Source organism: Trachurus trachurus (assembly GCF_905171665.1).
Source record: "Trachurus trachurus genome assembly, chromosome: 8".
Classification (NCBI taxonomy): Eukaryota; Metazoa; Chordata; class Actinopteri; order Carangiformes; family Carangidae; genus Trachurus; species Trachurus trachurus.
In genome coordinates this window covers 27,463,826-27,481,397 of record NC_139905.1, presented here as the reverse complement: position 1 = coordinate 27,481,397, position 17,572 = coordinate 27,463,826, and the positions used below count along the sequence as shown (strand labels likewise).

At 40.5% G+C, this 17,572-nt stretch overlaps 2 protein-coding genes across 3 annotated transcripts in view; both read right to left on the bottom strand.

Annotated features, from left to right (window-relative positions):
- LOC310990612 (histone acetyltransferase KAT7-like) overlaps positions 1 to 17,572 on the bottom strand; it is a 384,780-nt gene that overhangs the window by 290,713 nt on the left and 76,495 nt on the right. The window lies entirely within an intron of this gene.
- On the bottom strand, positions 1,686 to 17,041 carry LOC310990393 (oxysterol-binding protein-related protein 7-like; the record flags this gene model as incomplete). The annotated part of the gene is made up of 22 exons (XM_083977738.1): positions 16,901 to 17,041; positions 16,483 to 16,626; positions 16,346 to 16,399; positions 16,124 to 16,237; positions 15,754 to 15,921; positions 14,599 to 14,776; positions 14,383 to 14,501; positions 14,075 to 14,164; positions 13,759 to 13,930; positions 11,919 to 12,052; positions 11,277 to 11,369; positions 10,141 to 10,321; positions 9,984 to 10,058; positions 8,305 to 8,519; positions 8,083 to 8,220; positions 7,933 to 7,996; positions 7,751 to 7,829; positions 6,240 to 6,384; positions 4,923 to 5,073; positions 4,634 to 4,760; positions 3,119 to 3,241; positions 1,686 to 1,794 (listed from the first exon to the last, which is right to left on the bottom strand). Exons 1-22 carry the CDS (start codon positions 17,036 to 17,038, stop codon positions 1,686 to 1,688), a joined length of 2,811 nt encoding a protein of 936 aa, XP_083833864.1. The 5' UTR covers positions 17,039 to 17,041.

The window sequence follows — 17,572 nt, the reverse complement described above, 5'->3', positions numbered from 1 at the left end:
AAGGAGATCACAATTGGTATATGATCAGTAGTAGCCATTCCATAATATATATCCATGTTATCTATAGCTGCATGGGCATCTGCTGTACACAAGCAGTGGTCAAGCCACGATGTTGTGTGCCAGGCTTCACTGACATAGGTAAAACTGTTGTCAGGCAGGAAGATTTTACTGGATAATATGAGATTGCCATCACTACAAAATTGTAGCAGATGTTTAGCAAATAAAGATTTCTGATCAGACAAATCAGCGTTAAAATCCCCAACAACAAAGACAGAAGATGAGCCATTATCCTCAATGAAGGAATGTATGGTTGCTAATCTACTCAAAAATTCATCCTCAAATTCACGAGACTCATAAGGTGTATAAATATTTATGAGTGTGAACTTCTTTTTATTACAATTGATTTCAAGCCCAATGGCCCAGTCGACATTCAATCTTAAAACATTAACAAATGGATCATATTTCTTATTCCAGAATACTGCCACACCTCCAGGTATCCTCCCTTGTACTATTTTTGTGCTAAGGTCTGTGGTGGACTCTCCAGCACCATGGAAGTCCTTATGGAGTGTACTCAGATTATGCAAGTCTTGTTTAGCAAGCCAGGTTTCTTGAAGGCACAGAATGTCACACTCCTTCAGTAAAGCGTCAACCACCAAACGTCTTGTTACGTCAGCTGCACTGTGCCCCACACGCAGGCCACACACATTGTATGATATTACGCGAATCTTGATTTACAGTCCACTCCTCCCAGGCATATCATCCCTCAGTGCGCTGCTTTTCTTTGAGCCCTCTGACCCAGACGATGCGCCTGTTACACCTGTTGAGCCTCTTGGCCAGCGCTTCTCATAGTAACGTCGGACAAAGCAGCCGTCTTTATTTATATACCATAAATAAAAAAGTAAAGCTGTAAGAACCCCAGTAATTGTGTCCTGTGTGTGCAAAGTCCACAGGCTACAAAAGCAAGTCAAGAGTCTGTGAAAGGTTCCATACATATTAAAAACTCCTTATCTGTCATCATAAATATAAATTAACTGTTTATCACTACGACGTACTGGACATTTGTTGACCTCTGACCTTGTGAACATGAACCTGGAGCAAGAAACAGTGGTGATTATAGAACAATTTATTTGAAACAAAATCACAGAAAAAACATTTTACAGGGATTCGACAGTCTATTTTCATCAGTGAATACAATACTTGCAACATCAATAAAAAAAACTTCTTCAAAGAACAGATCAAGGTCGCAAACCTCATCCACCAGCTGGATTTACCTTCTGTTAGGATCATTTGAAAAAAACAGTGTGTTTCCATTGTGCCACAACTATCTGAAAATGAACAACACATTTTCCAAAAGAACATGAGTTTAAACATTAAGACCCACTAAGAGAGGAAGCAGGACAGCACCAGTTCACCTATTATTATTAGTAGTATTATTACACCCCACAAGTATCAGAAGCTGGCTTCCTGCAGAGCTTATTCTGATACTGTACTGCATTTCCAAACTCATTACAACTGTCATGAAAATGAGATTGACCAGTAACATGTATAAAAACATATTAAAAACTAATGAAGCTGCAAAATATATAATATAAATACATTTTTACTGCCGGAGTAGACCATTATTCATCATGTCGGCAGCTGTCTGGTTTCATCCAGCATACATCCATGAGGCTGGGTGCAGAGCTCTAATAGAGGTCCAGGTTCTGTGTGTTGGAGAAACCGGGGTCTTTGCGGATGTTCCAGTAGGTTCCATTGTACAGCCACACCTCCCCGCCTGCCTCATCCACAGTTTTCCTGAAAACACAAAGAAAACTAATCACTAAGCAGCCTGCATTTTTATTTTAATTATTTTAACAATTATGAATAGATCTTTCCCATCGGTACAATAATTCTGTATGAATCCAGTCTTCCATATACCTTGAAAAATGTGTTTCATTAACTTTTGATCTTTTCCAAAAACTGAAGCACACTGTATTGAATTGTTATGCATCATGACTGGCCAAGTTATGAAAGCAGAAATAAACTCTGTCCCAAATTAAATGCATATAGTAAAGAATAAATAAACGTTGGAATGTCTCCAAAGCTACCGTTACTGTGACTGTTAAATCTCTCTATAAATCCCTTATGGAAAAATAACATGTATGTCATTTAAAGCAGAAGTAAGTGGTCCGGTCGTTTTCGCTAATGCTGCGTTCCAGGCAGGCTTTTGAAATCGTAAATTACAGCTTCAAGTCACAACTTACGACTTTGTAGCGTTCCAGGCAACCCACTCGTGTTTTTCCGACCTGTTTTACCGGTGAAAGTCACTATAACGGCCACTCGTAACTTCCGACCGGTGAACTCGTACCAGATCGAACTGGTACGACTTCACGGTCGGAAAAATACGAGTTTCCTTGAACGCACCATAACAGTCCTCGTCCCTACGTCACCACATTCACGGCGTCCCTTGGCTGCACACACAGCCCTGCATGCCGTTCTCTCTCCTCATTGGATAAAAACTGTAGGATACGATAAATGTTTTCTCCTCGACTCAGAGCAGAGCAGAGTGACTGACAGACCCGTGTTTCGGTCCAAACACTCTATGTAAGTGATTGCTGTCGGAAGATATAACTATTTAAGACTTATATTAACACAAATATATCACTTACTTCTGCTTTAACATGTGCTGTTAATGTTTGTCAACCAAAAACCCACCTCAAAAGATGTTATAAGGATGTGGATCAAGCTTATTATTTGAGATATATGACAACAAAAACTTAATATTTATTCATACACATTTTGAAAACATAAATGACAACAAAAACTTAATATTTATTCATACACATTTTGAAAACATAAATTGAACTTGAATTCTAATGGATAAACAAGACGCCCTTCACAAATGGCATGGGCACTTTTATTCAACCCACAGCTTAGTATTTTGTGGAGAATTACTTAGCCCTTCATAAACTCTAATAAGCATTTTCGGTAACAACAGTGAGTATTTTGATCTTATCATTTGTATACATATTTTCAAACTACAAACTATATAAACAATACTTGGGGGCAGTTGAATATTTCTAATTCTGAACTGCAGTTAAGTCTTAAGTCGTGTTGTAAAAAATGTTAAAAAGCTCACCTGAAGAACCTGGGGGTGTGCTCCTCCCCTTTTTTGGACATCTCCTTCCTCCGCTCCCTCTGCTTCTGTTCCACCTCATCTTTCTTTTTATCTGCCTCTGCTACCTTACCCTCCTCCAGTAGCCTGATGGAGAGGAGGAAGAGGAACTTAACAACTAGGCACCGTGAAAAATGGTGCGGTGCACTAGGACACTTGGCTCCAAGAAGTGTCTTTGTTCTCCAACCAGTTTACCTGAGCTAAGGGCCAAGTTTTATGTGATTCAAACTTGGCCCTTACCTCAGGTAACCTGATATGCATTTCACTTTGTTTGGTGTCCAAATGAAAGACAGTTTTAGTTGAGTTGAGGCTCAGTGTTTGTGCTCATGCCCTTCATATCCCCAGTTTCACTTCAAGTGAATGTGGACAAATGTTAGTTGGACACAAGGTACTTGTACAAGGTATTATTTAAGTAAGCACATCAACACACAAATTGTAGAATTATATTGGAACATTAACCAACATGAGAAATATTGAATTAGTGAGAGGCTGTTAAAGGGGAACTATGCAAGTCACTTTTCTGCTGTTTTGCTAACCCTCCTCTCGGCCATGTGCATTTGTTTTCAACAAAGCCGGCTAAAAAGGATAACGTTATTTATCATAGACGCATTACGATGTGTATATTTGTGTAGTCTTAAACGTCATAAACAAGAGATTACGGGTTATGGATCGCGCTTATGTCGCAATGCCGCAGAGACGAGAGCTGGGACACCGGGTCGGAGGCTCTGGTCTTGCAAGGTTGGTTTTTGGCCAAGAGACGCTAGGTGGAAATCAGAGAGCCTCCATTCTCCCTGGAACTAGTTACCAGTCATTGATTTAACCATCACAATTACTCCAAAGCTGTTTATTTAAGTTACTAAGTACTTAAGTTTTAAAAATGTAGCATAGTTAAAGAGACCCTGAGGAGTTTGCTTTTGGTTACAAAAAAGTCTCATATTAATGTCGATGAATCTACATTACCCACTTGTTAATGGGTCCATTTTCGATAAATATATCGTTTTGTCTTTATCGTTATTTTATTATTATTAGTTAGTGGTTGACTCGCCCAACATTTCCTACTTTCGGTTTCCCTGACGCTGCCCGGCAGGTTATGGTCGCTGCTTATGGTCGGAACTACAACGGCATCTGATCGTCTTCCAACCTCCGACTTTCATTCTTGATTAATGAAAACATTCTTGGCAAATGTTTAGAAATGTAGTGTGAAAACACTTTCGCTTTCCAAAACTCCTCGTAGTCCCTTTAAAGGGATAGTTCAACATTTTGGCAAATTGGCCAATTGCCATAATCCCTATAGTTTTAGGAGTAGGTTCTTTACCCTCATCAAACTCATCAAATACACAATCTAACAACTCCAAAACTTAACAAACCTACTCCTAAGACTATAGGGAGGTAAAAATCTTGCATAGTTCCTCTTTAAAGTTGGTTTTGATACTGCACTGCACTGCATTGTGACTAGTTTGAATAAATCAGTGTTTGTACCTCTGGTCTGGTCTGTAGCGTGCGTCTGTTGGAGGAAGAACTGCCTTCAGGTCAGGCGTCAGTTCGTTGAGTTCTCTGGCGTAATGTGAAAAGCCGTAGTACTTGAAGTGGTCATCAGGCTGCACATCTTAACAGGAAATAACACGGCAAATGTCAGAAACTACAATACTGTCTGGAGGATGAACTTTTTCAACCTTCTAACCATGCACCATTAACCATCATTAATGATGCTAATGCTAACCATCATTGTAATTAATTCAAAGTCATGTTCAGATGGGATGCCACTTACTGGGCTTCCAGATGCACTTTGGTGTAGAGAGGGTGTCGCAGAAGATGCCTTCATTCCAGAAGCCTCCAAAACGATGGACGACCTCTCCAGCCTGATCCAGAACCACACCTTGCACCTCATTCTTACTGTTATCTGAGGACCAGTAGCGGGACTAGAATGTAAGGATGAAAGGGTCACAGTGGTTAAAGATGGTAAATGGTAAATGTACTTGCACGTATACAGCACTTTTCTAGTCTCTAGGACCACTCAAAGCACTTTACTTTACTTTACACTACACTGTTTGTCACCCTTTCACGCACTAGTTCCAGCCCTTGAAAGTAGGGGTGCACCGATTATTCGGTAACCGAATATATTCGGCCGAATATTGCAAAAAAAGCAACATTCGGCCTTCGGTGGAATGAGCGCAAAGCAAGGCCGAATATTAAAAAAAAAAAAAAGTCTGATAAATACGCGATCGCGCGACGATGGAAACGGCAGCTTAAACCTCATGGAGCTTTATTAGTAGGTGACTCCTACTGTTAGAAAAACAACAGCAACAAGAGCAGTGGGGGGAAGCTGCACAGCGACCGCGCGCACCGTTGCACGTCGCTCCAAGAGCTCGGTGCGTCCTGTCTGCAGCGGAGACACGGCCACTGAGAGGGCTGAGTGAGGGACCGTTCCTGTTGGAACGCGCCTTTTAATTAATCATTTAAAAACCAAACAACAACATGCTGAGTAGGCTACGAAAGGGAGAGACGGCTGCAGCAGTTAAAATGAAAGCTCCTCGTCCCAGCATGTCGCCAACTCCGTCCGTGGCCGACGTCTTTTAAAACAGTGTTTCCCAACCTTGGGGTCGGGACCCCACGTGGGGTCGCCTGAAATTCAAATGAGGTCGCCTGAAATGTCTAGCAGCCTAATTGATGAATTAAAAAAAATCTGACCAAGAAAGGTTAGGAACCACTGTTTGAAAAGACACTTAACTTCTTGTGCTTTTTTGATGAGCAACGGCAACTGGAATATTCATAAACTGTCAGAATAGTCAATAAACATTTACTTTCTTTGAAAATTAAGTTTAAAAAAATATTTTATTTAAAAACTTTATAACCACTTTCAGTATTCGGTATTATTCGGTTATTCGGCCAAGCGTTTTGATTTTATTCGGTATTCGGCTTCGGCCAAAAAAATGCCTTTCGGTGCACCCCTACTTGAAAGCCAATTATTCTCACACACACACAGGAAAGAGGAGACAAAAAGACAGAGAAGGAAGTCCATGTAAATTATTTTGACTTGTTGAATGAGCAGTGACAGGTAGGGGAGGGAGGACAGAATCATTATCACCTTTACAAAAGTAATCTTGCAGGTACAGATGTTGCTCTTGGTGTTTTTGATGACCACTTCACCGTAGTGCTCCAACCACCGCTGCTGACTCAGCACATTGTGGATGCATGTCACTACCTTGTTCCACTCATAGTGGTCACCATACCTACAAACAAAACAATAATGGTTGAACTTGAAAAAATCTTAAGTAACAGCAAAAGGACTGATTATTATAGGGCTCGAGTTTGCTGGAGGGTGGGACCACCTGTTTATTTATCATTTTCTTGCACTTTTGGGAGATTTCCATTTTCCCAAATTCATGAAACACTGCACATGCCACTCTCAGACTGACCAAGTGTATTTCATTTACATGACAGATGTCTGGCTGTTGTGTGGTCTCTGGCTCCCCCTGATGGGCGCAGTGGAGAATACATAAAAAAAAGTGCAGCTGCTTCTGGGGCCGTGCCTCTCATGAAAGCAAGTTGGATAGTAGATCTCATATCTCATGGTTATTATGGCAGCTTCCGGTGTCTTCACAGGTTTGCAACTACAGCACCTTAACATTCTGCTAATGATGGGGTTGATGTTGTAATATAACAATATTTAATGATCAGATGGCATTCATAGACATATATTAGTTGGAAAGCCATACTGGGAATAGTAATACAATCTTGATTTACAGCACTCTATTCTCTTATCTCTTTATTTACACTCAGTCACTGCAACCAGAGAGACATTGAATGGAGATTGTTTCTGATGGGATTGATAATGACTCAGAGAGGACAACACTATTGCATTATTTACTAAGTCAGTGCCTCCCTATCAACGAGTTAAACAAATTATTTTTTAACATACCGGTAGTCTACTTATCAGGAGTTTGTTTTTATCTCTCTATAATAGTAATTGTGCATCTATTATAATGTTTATCAATATGAAAGTTGGTGTAATTAAGTTCATCAATACATACAGAATCAGACTGGTGCATTATCACTACTACTACAACATTATACTTTGTCCAATCATTTGTCGATTTCTTGAAGTTGCACCTATGTTGTATGTGGTTGAGCCATCAGAAAGTAAATTACAAATTCAACCACTTTATATTTGTGTCTGGTACTTCTGTTTAAAACACAAGTTAGATTTTACGCCCGCGGACGTGACCGGACTTGACATCAATGGCGTAGTTTCAGGTAAACTCTGGACTATCTCCCTTCAGGACTCTTGGATTGCAGTGGACGAGCAGTGTGGAGGAATATTAAATGTTTTTTGTGTAGTTTTATGGACGTTTTTGTGTCAGGCGCTATTACTCTCATATAAAGTTTTCGTAGTAGGAACCGGCCTCCCGGGTCTCCAGATGCACTTTACTACTCCGGAGTATTCATCAGCATGAGGGTGAGTCACTAATGACTGAATTTCATTTTTTGGTGAACTATTCCTTTAAACTTAAAACTGTTAGTAGCTGTACCACAGCTATAGACTAGGCTGTTATCTACCATATTATGTGACTGGTTGTTCAAGAAGCAGCGACTCACTTAGGCAGTGTAACATTGACTGGTCCAGAAGAGAGGATCTCCACTGATTTCCCCCAAAATTTGTGCTTCCATCTCTGATCTGAGAGTAAACAGACCAACAAAAACAAATTGACATGAGGTATAACTCACTCATACTTTAACAGATGGATCCATAATGTAATCAATGAACACACGGCTCCTACCTTGCCAGAAAGTGAAGTTCTCTGACTCAGCATAGCAGGCAGAGATGGGTGGGTGATGGGAGACCTGAAAACACCACATACAACACAATATTATAGTTTGTTATACACACAGATATACAGTAGATTATTTTTTTTCCTCCTGCTGGTTACCTGCTCACTGACGTAACGGAAGCCCCTGTCTTCTCTGTCATTCTCGTATGTTTCTCCTAGAACAGGGTTGAAAGGTTTGTAGCCATACCTCCAGGATGCCCAGGCATAGCCGGAGATGGAGAATACTGCCACATAAACCTGGAAAAATACAATTAAAGTTAGCATTGAGCTCAACTGTATCTCAGCTTCAGCTAGTTAGTTATATTGGTAAACCAAATTCACCATTCTCTCAAATGGATCGTCAATTTGGTTGGCGATGTCTAGCAGGTCAGAGTACTCGAGCTCTTCACTGAGTCTCTGCAGCAAAGACACCGGCTCATTCAAAGCAACTGGCATAGAGACTCTGGACAGGTCCTTGCCGATGTTGTTGTAGAGGATGGTCATGATGCCAATGTGGCTGTTGTCTGTTCCGGGGGCAGGGAGAGCAGTCCGACGACCTGGAACACAGACAAATTAACAATACAATTAAAAAGAGATGTAAACGTATTCATGGGCAGTGGAGAGTAATATACAACTGAGCTGTGACAGCTCAACTTACAGTAGAAAGCAATACCACATGTGCAGATAGGGGTTGCAAAGGGGTGGAACATTTCCAGAAAATTTCCAGAAACTTTCCATGGGAAATTAAGATGGGGAATTTTGGAAATATTCCAAATTGGGAATTATGGGAATTATTGGGAATTATTGGGAATTTATGGGATTTAACTGGAAATTGAGGGTAATTTAAACAAACTGTATCATATCCAAACATAAATGTAAATATTTTGTTTTGTCATAAGCAAACATCCATGCAAAATAATCTAATTAAAAAACATAACATTTCAACATATTTATTTGTGAGTAGAACTTTATCAAGTTTTAATTCTTGTATGACCAATCAGTTCTTTTACTGAACCACAAAAACATGAATGCCGAGTAAAATATTACTCACCCTCACCAATCAATTTAGTAAATATTCCCGTTTATTCTCATATATTCCCGTTAATTCCCATGGAAAGTTTCCAACTTTGAAAATTCCCGGAATTTTGCAACCCTATATGCAGACAAGCTAAAGGCTAGGAGACCAATTTACCAGCCTTTTCTACCATCAGTACACATGATGATTAAGAAACAGAAATAAGCAAGTGTGTAGTCTCATGTGTTTCATAGAGGTTTAATTAGAAGAGAACACTCCTGACCATTTCAATGCATAACACTAACCTTCATATGGGTATAGTAACACCAGCTAGTGTTGCCATTTATCACCCTAAATTGTCCACAGGTTCATATACTGTAGGAAATTTAAGATTTATTCACACATCTGACCAGGCTGAGACTAAAGATGCGAACATGAACTGATGAAGCCTCTTGGATGAGAGGTGAAACGTCTTCCTAGACAAAAATAACCAAGTCCAGTTGCTTTTTTAAAATTTCCTTGAGATAACTATAACCTGGACAAATGAGAATATTCACAGGTTTTCTTGGAAGTTTTTCCTCAGTGGATGTGAGGGTCTAAGGGCAGAATGATGCTGTGTAAATCCCTTTGAGGCAAACCGTTTGTAAAAACGGGCTACACAAATAAAATTGCTTTGGCCTTACCTGAAGCCAGTTGAAGCATGGCTCTGATGAATGTTGTGTACAAGACTTTGAAAACGTCACCCATAGCTATACATTATTTCATGGTAATAGTAGTTATATTAGTGGTAATTAGCAGTTATATTAGTAATAAATATATATTTATATCCACTGAAAATGAATTACAACACAGATGCAGACTAAAGGTCAATAACACAAAAAATGATGTGCATGGAAAACTATAGCTCAGTAAGTTCTGTGAATCCTGCATTTTAAGTCATGTTCCAGTACATTGCATCACTGCAATCAAGCACAAGATAAATTAACAACACTAGCAGTAGTGTTACCTGTATCAGTGGGTATTGGGCTGGGCTTGTTAGAAGCACTGTTCAGACTGGCTCTGTAGTCGAGGGTGGCAGTGACTGGAGGAGAGGGAAAAAGAGATAGAGTCAGTGACTGGGCAGGATGGTGTTAATTCTACAGGTGATTGGCTGTAACACTCACCGTGTCCCTCTTCTGGCTCCGAGGTGCTTGTGGTGGTGATGTCGCTCAGGCCCGACTCATCTGAAGCCTCGGCTTCTGACGAGGTTTCACATATTATCACCTCGCTGGCATCAAAATACTCTGCCATGGAATCTGCTACTGATGGCGCACGTTGAGTGTGACGGCCCATTGATGGTGTCCGCTGTAAGGCAGCAAGACAGCACACGTTTGTATCATCACTGCAACATCCTAAAATGTTTTTTTTTTTTTTACTTTCAACAGTCTTAAGTATTTTAAACATGTATGTGCAATCTATAAATCTCTACATGGCCTGTACCCACCGCCCCAGGAAGAGTACGGTATATAAAAAAAACACAACAACCAGAATTGAAGTGTAGGGAATTGAAGTGTAACAGAAGTATAGGGACCAGAGCTACCACAAGAGGGGACTGTGAGGTACAATTTAGACGCACAACATTTTCTCAAAACGTGTTATCAATCCAAGGATGTTTAGAATGGAACAAGCTACCCATTATTATTAGAGAGTGTCAGACTTTTAGGACCTTTAAAAGCACAACTTACAGACTGGATATTAGACAAACAAACTTGTGAGCACCACATGTTAAACCCAGGTCTTTCTTGTGTGTGCAGTTAAATGTCTATGGCCGGTGCGTGTGCAATAATGTAGTCAGTGTGCAATCATGTAAGCATGCTCCGTATGGTTAAAGTAACCATATCTAGTCTGAGCACGTGTAATTGTATTTTTATTTTTTTTATAATTCAACGAATCATGTCTAATCCTCCTGCAATTATGTAAATGTACTTATTTTGTTATCTATCGGCCCTCTGTCTTTATGGACTTTTTATGTTAATTGTTGTATTGTTTGGGGACTACGGATGTAATTTAGCAGCAGTGCTAAATCCGGTGTATTTACAGTGAGTACTCACGTACTCACTGTCCCGTCTAAATAAACAAATGAATAAATAAAATAAAATAAATAAAAACAGCAAAGAGATCAAAATAAAGCTTTAGACTTGATGTACTTTGCACTGTTTGCAAAGTAAGAATTAGAGACACATCAGTAGTTGTCAGGCAGGTGGAGATGAGACACATAACAACAGCAAGACCATGACATTGCTGTCAGCACAGTACACACCTGGTCCGGACGGACAGTGCAGTAGGATTCCTCAGTAGAGTCAGAGGACAGGGATAGTGAGTGGACTTTGGTCAGATGTGACTGTATGTCAAGCTATACACATGCACGGATATGAACATGCATGCACAGAGCAGCCATGCAGGACACAAGAGAAGGAAGCATAGAAGATGATAATGATCAGAACATTGGGCAGACCCCATAGCATCCACACAATGCACAGAGTTTATCAGTGTCTCACTCTATTGCTAGCTGCCAGGAAACTAAAGCAGTAAAATAAAGCCCCTAGTCACACCAGTTCATGTCCCTTAGTCACTAGCAGATAACAGGTCAAGCAGCCGAAGGGAAGCCTCATGCAACACAAAACAAGAAGGGTTGCCGAGCAATGTCTGTTTGAGCAGAAATAAACAAGCCCCTGGACTGATGCAACTCCTCAGTTTCAGTGAGTGACAATGATCCTGTTATTTGTGTCTGTGTGTGAAATGAGGGAGTGAAAGGCCTAAGGTATGTTCCTTCAGGTCACACCTCTTATAACTTGTGCTGGTTTTGTCAAGGAACAGCCCAAACCTGCTCCACAGTTTCAGACAGCACCTAACCAACAGACATTCACAAGTGTGTGTGTGTGTGTGTTTGTTTTCATATTACTTCAGATAGTGTGCTGCACAGGGTGGCGAGCTGATGCGAGGTGTTCTGCCTCAGGTCCGGGCCAGTCCAAGCCTGCCTCAGTCTCTCTCTCTCCATGGATAACACGTCATAGATGGATGTCAGAGAGGAATGGACTGAAATGCAACAGACAGAAATATTGAGGAAAAAGTCCAGTTCACGTGTTCAACATGGCACTACCTGGGTATTAAAGGATCATTTCTGTTTTTTACAATCTGAACCGATTCATAACTCTGTGAAAAATAAATCAGTATGTAGCTATTACTTAGTTTAACTATTTGCATAATGTCACTATAATGTTACTTTTACAAAAAAAAGTACATGATTAAAATGATCCGTGATTTTAAGTATGCTGCAACATAACTGCACAGACGTTCATAAAAAATCAAACCGTTTGGAAATCAGACAGAAACTGAGCAAGTTGTGGTCATTATATAGTCTACTTGCCAGCCCATAGGGCCCCATTGTGAACCCGGAAATGTTGAGTACCCCAAAGTTTTATGTTAGAAATAGATAGTATGGGTCCCCAGTATTCAGAAACTGCCGGATGCTAATTTATATATATTGGGCAATTAGCACAATTGACATAATTAGCATAAATTAGCATATTTTGCCTATATGGGCAATATTTCAACAAAATTGACTTGGCTGATCTGGGCAATATTGGAGTGGTTTTAGGGGTTATTGATGATGCTGAATCCATTTCTGACGTTTTCAAAATTCTAAATGGCTGTCTAAACCGGAAGTGACCAGATTTTAACCGCCAGTGGGCCGATTTTGATGGATTTCAATCTGGTCACTTCCGGTTTAGACAGCCATTTTGAATTTTGAAAATGTCAGAAATGGATTCAGCATCATCAATAACCCCTAAAACCACTCCAATATTGCCCAGATCAGCCAAGTCAATTTTGTTGAAATATTGCCCATATAGGCAATTATGCTAATTTATGCTAATTATGCCAATTGTGCTAATTGCCCAATATATATAAGTTAGCATCCGGCAGTTTCTGAATACTGGGGACCCATACTATCTATTTCTAACATAAAACTTTGGGGTACTCAACATTTCCTGGTACTCATTGTTGGCAAGTAGACTAATAGCAGAACATGCACCATAGGCTTAATGCTCTGAGGGAGAGAGTTGCCCGTCCCAAGATGGCCGCCGTACTGGCTACGCCGTGTCATTGGGCAGCAGTGGTGGGTGAGTCATCTAGTCTTCTTATATATATCTATGGGAATAGCACTAGCGTATCATAACAAAATATTGGTGAAATGAACGAGTTTCGCGGCAGATAATGTGTTATTTAGAGGCTGCATTCTGCTGTCCTGTAGACTCACATTATATGGATATACGCGGCTCTCGGCTGGAGCTAATTTCGTTGGAACGACTTGTAATGACACCAAAGTTATCTGGGTGAGTAAATGATCGTATTTTATGCTAGAAATAAGGTCCAGAAGATTGTAAAAAAAAAAACCGCAATTCCCCTTTAAGAGTATCTCTCTTTGAACCTTCTTTCTGTGGGAGGATATACTGTATGTGCTGTAGCTAATTCATGTCAATTCTGAACACCACCAGTGAACAACCATAAAGGAATGACAGGCTTTTTATGCAGATAAGAATTATCACATTATATTTGAGCCCTTTAAGCTCATATTTGTGCTGCCAGGGCAAAAGAAAAAAGTTAATTATTGACGTAGTTTTATTTATATTACAACAATAATGGATAAATGTGCTGGACCATATTGATTTACATTTGTCATGAAACACTAGCTCAATTAATCCTATTGAGAGAAAAAAGACAGTTTGGTGAGAGAACCACACCTCTTCGGGAAACAGTACAGATGTCCTGGTGGAGCTTCTTGGACTCGGGTGAGCTGCCATGAGGGTTGGACAGCTGAGAGTAGACATAGTCAGGGATGGACTGGACAGACCCCTCCATACCAGGACCGGCACTGGTATTCAGGTGGCTGGTACTCAGGTGGCTGGAGGTGAACTAGACAAGACAGACATAGTGAACGGTATAATTTCAAACTGATGATGGTCATCAAGTTAAATCTTGATGAATAAAGGACATAACTAAAATCAATATTAATCATAAACACTGCATTATTGGTTAAAGTACCAAAGTCAGTCCTACCATTCCCCCCATGGCTTCTACACGTGACAAAGTCCTGGAGTGACCGAACCCTTTCCCTGTCTTCTTCTTGGGCTTCTCCAGGGACAAATTCTGAAAAAAAAAAGACCCAACAGGTTATAGCTTCTATCTTAAGAATGCATGTTTCCTATTGCTAACTATTTATTTGTAGACTCATACACTTGACTGACAAATCATCCCTCTAAAATGCCTTCAATATGAAGATCATTTAGGTGTTATCTCATTAACAATGTGTCATTTGATTTAGATGGAAATAAAAGACTAAACTTGGATTCAACCAGAGCACTCACCTGCATGCTGATTCTCATCTCCAGGTCTGTGTTTGTGATTGGGAGGCCTCCTTCCAGCCAGTGGAGGCGTTGGATGAGCTGAGCCAGTTCTGCTAGCTCAGCCTGGCAGCGGGCCAGGTCTGACAGACAGGGGTATAGGTTACAGTTCAGTTACAGAGCTGTATATAACATGATGGAACATTTCATGGCGGATCTCACATTACAATTTGATATTACCATTAGAGGTTCCATCAATGTCATGGGTCTGCTGCAGCCAGGCTGACACTTTGCTAGTCACCCCTGGGTTAGTGGTGATGGTGGGGGCAGGGACGGGGGCAGGAGCAGGGGCAGGGACGGGGGTGGGGCTTTCCATCTCTGGTTGGTACACTGAGGCTGTGCTGGCATAGTAGGAGGGCTGAGGGATGAAACACATCACAATGTTTCAGGTTTTTTCAAAACTATGAGACAACTGGTACTGTGGACAATGCTGGAAACAATGCTGCATTGTTACTTAAAGGAGAATTCCAGTCATGTTTGACTCCTAAATCATTTTCCTGATGGTCACCCAGTGTTGGGGGGAGCAAAAAACGCGACTAAAATTGATGCAGGTAAACCGGAGTTACACCATGGCTACCCGGCGCTAGGGATAGCAACAACGCTACTCTAACGCAATTCTTAGAACCACAACAAACACTCAAAAAACAATCAAATATCTATGGTACATGACTGGAATCCTTACAAGACACCACTGAATTCATAAGATATTTGATTGTTTTTTGAGTGTTTGTTGTAGTTGAAAGAATTGCCCCCATAGGTTAGCGTTGTCGCTATCCCTAGCGCCGGGTAGCCATGGTGTAACTCCGGTTTCCCTGCATCAATTTTAGTCGCGTTTTTTGCTCCCTCCAACACTGGGTGACCACCAGGACAATGATTTAGGGGTCAAAAATGACCGGAATTCTCCTTTAATCAGTCAACAGAAAATGAGATGTACCACAAGTTATTTAGATTCTGCCTGATGCCAGCTGCTTTCAGATTTTCATCTGCTCTATTCTCTCCTTTCTGCTCATACACAACGTATTGTAAGACAGCTGAATACTTCTCCTTGAAAAATGATTCTGTTGTTATAATAGATAAGTTCAAAACAGTTACTAAAACATGGCCACTTAAAACTATTATATCCTCAAGTATGTCAGCAGCTGAAAACGTCCAAAAACACATCAGTTTAGGACAAAGACTGAGTGGTGACTTCAGCTATGTGTTACCCAAACTGACTCTTATTGGTTACACTTGCTATCAAATTTCAGTGTAGATGGTGTTAGAGCTGTGCCCTTTAGGTGAAACCTAAAATTCATCAGACTGTCTGTTTTAACATTAGTAGGAATCTTTACTCACAATTGTTCTGTTCCTGTGGGAAAGAGTGGCCATGGTTGGCATGGTACCCTGTCCAAGGGAGAGAGCATGAAGGACACCATGATGAACACTCATCGCCTCATTTTTCCGAAAAACACGATGGGCACACAATTTGGTTAGCCAAATGTAGAAGATATCGTGGCTCTTTGCCTAAAAGAAGGGAATGAGAAAGAGAAAACAAATTAATAGATGCATATGAAATGAAAAAAACTTTTTCCCCAAACTTCATTTCAATCCCCTAATTGTGCATTATAGTTTTGGAAGTGTCACCACTCTTATTTGTGGCTTATTCCCACAAAACCCGCCACCTTGGTGCTTCTAAACACCATGTGAACTGAATTGTAGAAGTTACTTTGATATGGTAGAGGTTGTCTCCAGCATCCAGGTCTATACGCTTTGCTTTCTTGTTGATGGACATGACAGCCAGGCTGACATCAAGAGAGCCATGGAGCTTCCCTCTCTGAATCTAAAACACAGTGACACATTGACATTGATTTTAGTGCATCCCAGCATATTCAATTAAGCTCACGCCTGTGGGCCAGCTTCATCTTGGAAGTTTCTCTGCAAGACTTACATCTTGCTGGGTCTTCGAGTATCTTAGAATTCCTTTCTCCAATAGGAAGTATCTCTGAAACAAATCAGTCACAGTTAAGTCCTGCAAAGAAAAATGAAAATCAGTGTAAAATATTGTTGAGTCTGTGCTGTGCTCACTTTGTGCCACCCTTTGAGAGGGTACTTTCTCCTTTTCATTAAGTAGCCTTCACAGATACCAGGGATACTGAGGTCCAGAGTAGAGCCAGGGACAGAATACATGTCCAGATGCTGCAAGTCGTCCATTACTTCCCAGTTCTGAGCCTGACAGAGAGAAAACAAAGTGACACATTAATAAAGTTTTGACTATCTTCGGTTGACCTTGGTAATAAAGTTGAACATTAAGATTTTCCCTGACTGTTGTCATACCAAGTTAACAGAGGATAGAGCACAAAGAGAAGAGGTAGAAAACATTTAACCTTTTGGACAGAGACATTAATGACTACTTTAATGTAATGGAAGAGCATTTGTGCCAAGCAAAAAAAAAGTAAAAATGTGGTTAAGTACAGTCAGATTCTATACTTATAAGAACCATTACCTGCTTTGATTGTTTGGAGGAGCCAGTGCTACTGTTCCGAGAGTGACCAGGTCTATATGTGCTGGCCGGGGATTTTTCAAAGCCGCTGATCATTGATTGGCTGCTGCTCAGAGGGGGTGGACACACCTGAGGGTCCATCGTTGCAATGCGAGTAGGAAGTCAAAGGAGTTTCAGGGCAGGACGTATCTCATGGCCAAGTTAATGGGACTGTAAAGGTCAACAAGGAGTATCAACAGTACAATGAGAAATCATGAACACAATCAAGAAAAGTGAAATGTACACTAACAAAATCAAATTCAGACAAAGTGAAACACACACCTCCAAACTAATTCTGATAATTATTATTTGCATTTTTTATACATAAAAGAACAACATCATAAAAAGACATTTAAACAACAGGATCCTCCTGTCAGAATTCTCTCCTGGTGTGCTCCATATAACTTGAGGTGTTGTGCCTCTCTATTAAAGGGATAGTTCAACATTGTGTCAAATTGGCCCATTTTCATAATCGCTATAGTCATAGCAGTAGGTTTGTTACCTTTATTTGTTGGTGCAAGCTATTTTTAGAACGGCGGAGCAGAGCCGCGAGCTGCTCAGAGCTACGCTACGGAGGCTAATGGGATTTCTTGGTTCCTCTCATCAAACTCATCAAATACACAATCCAACAACTCC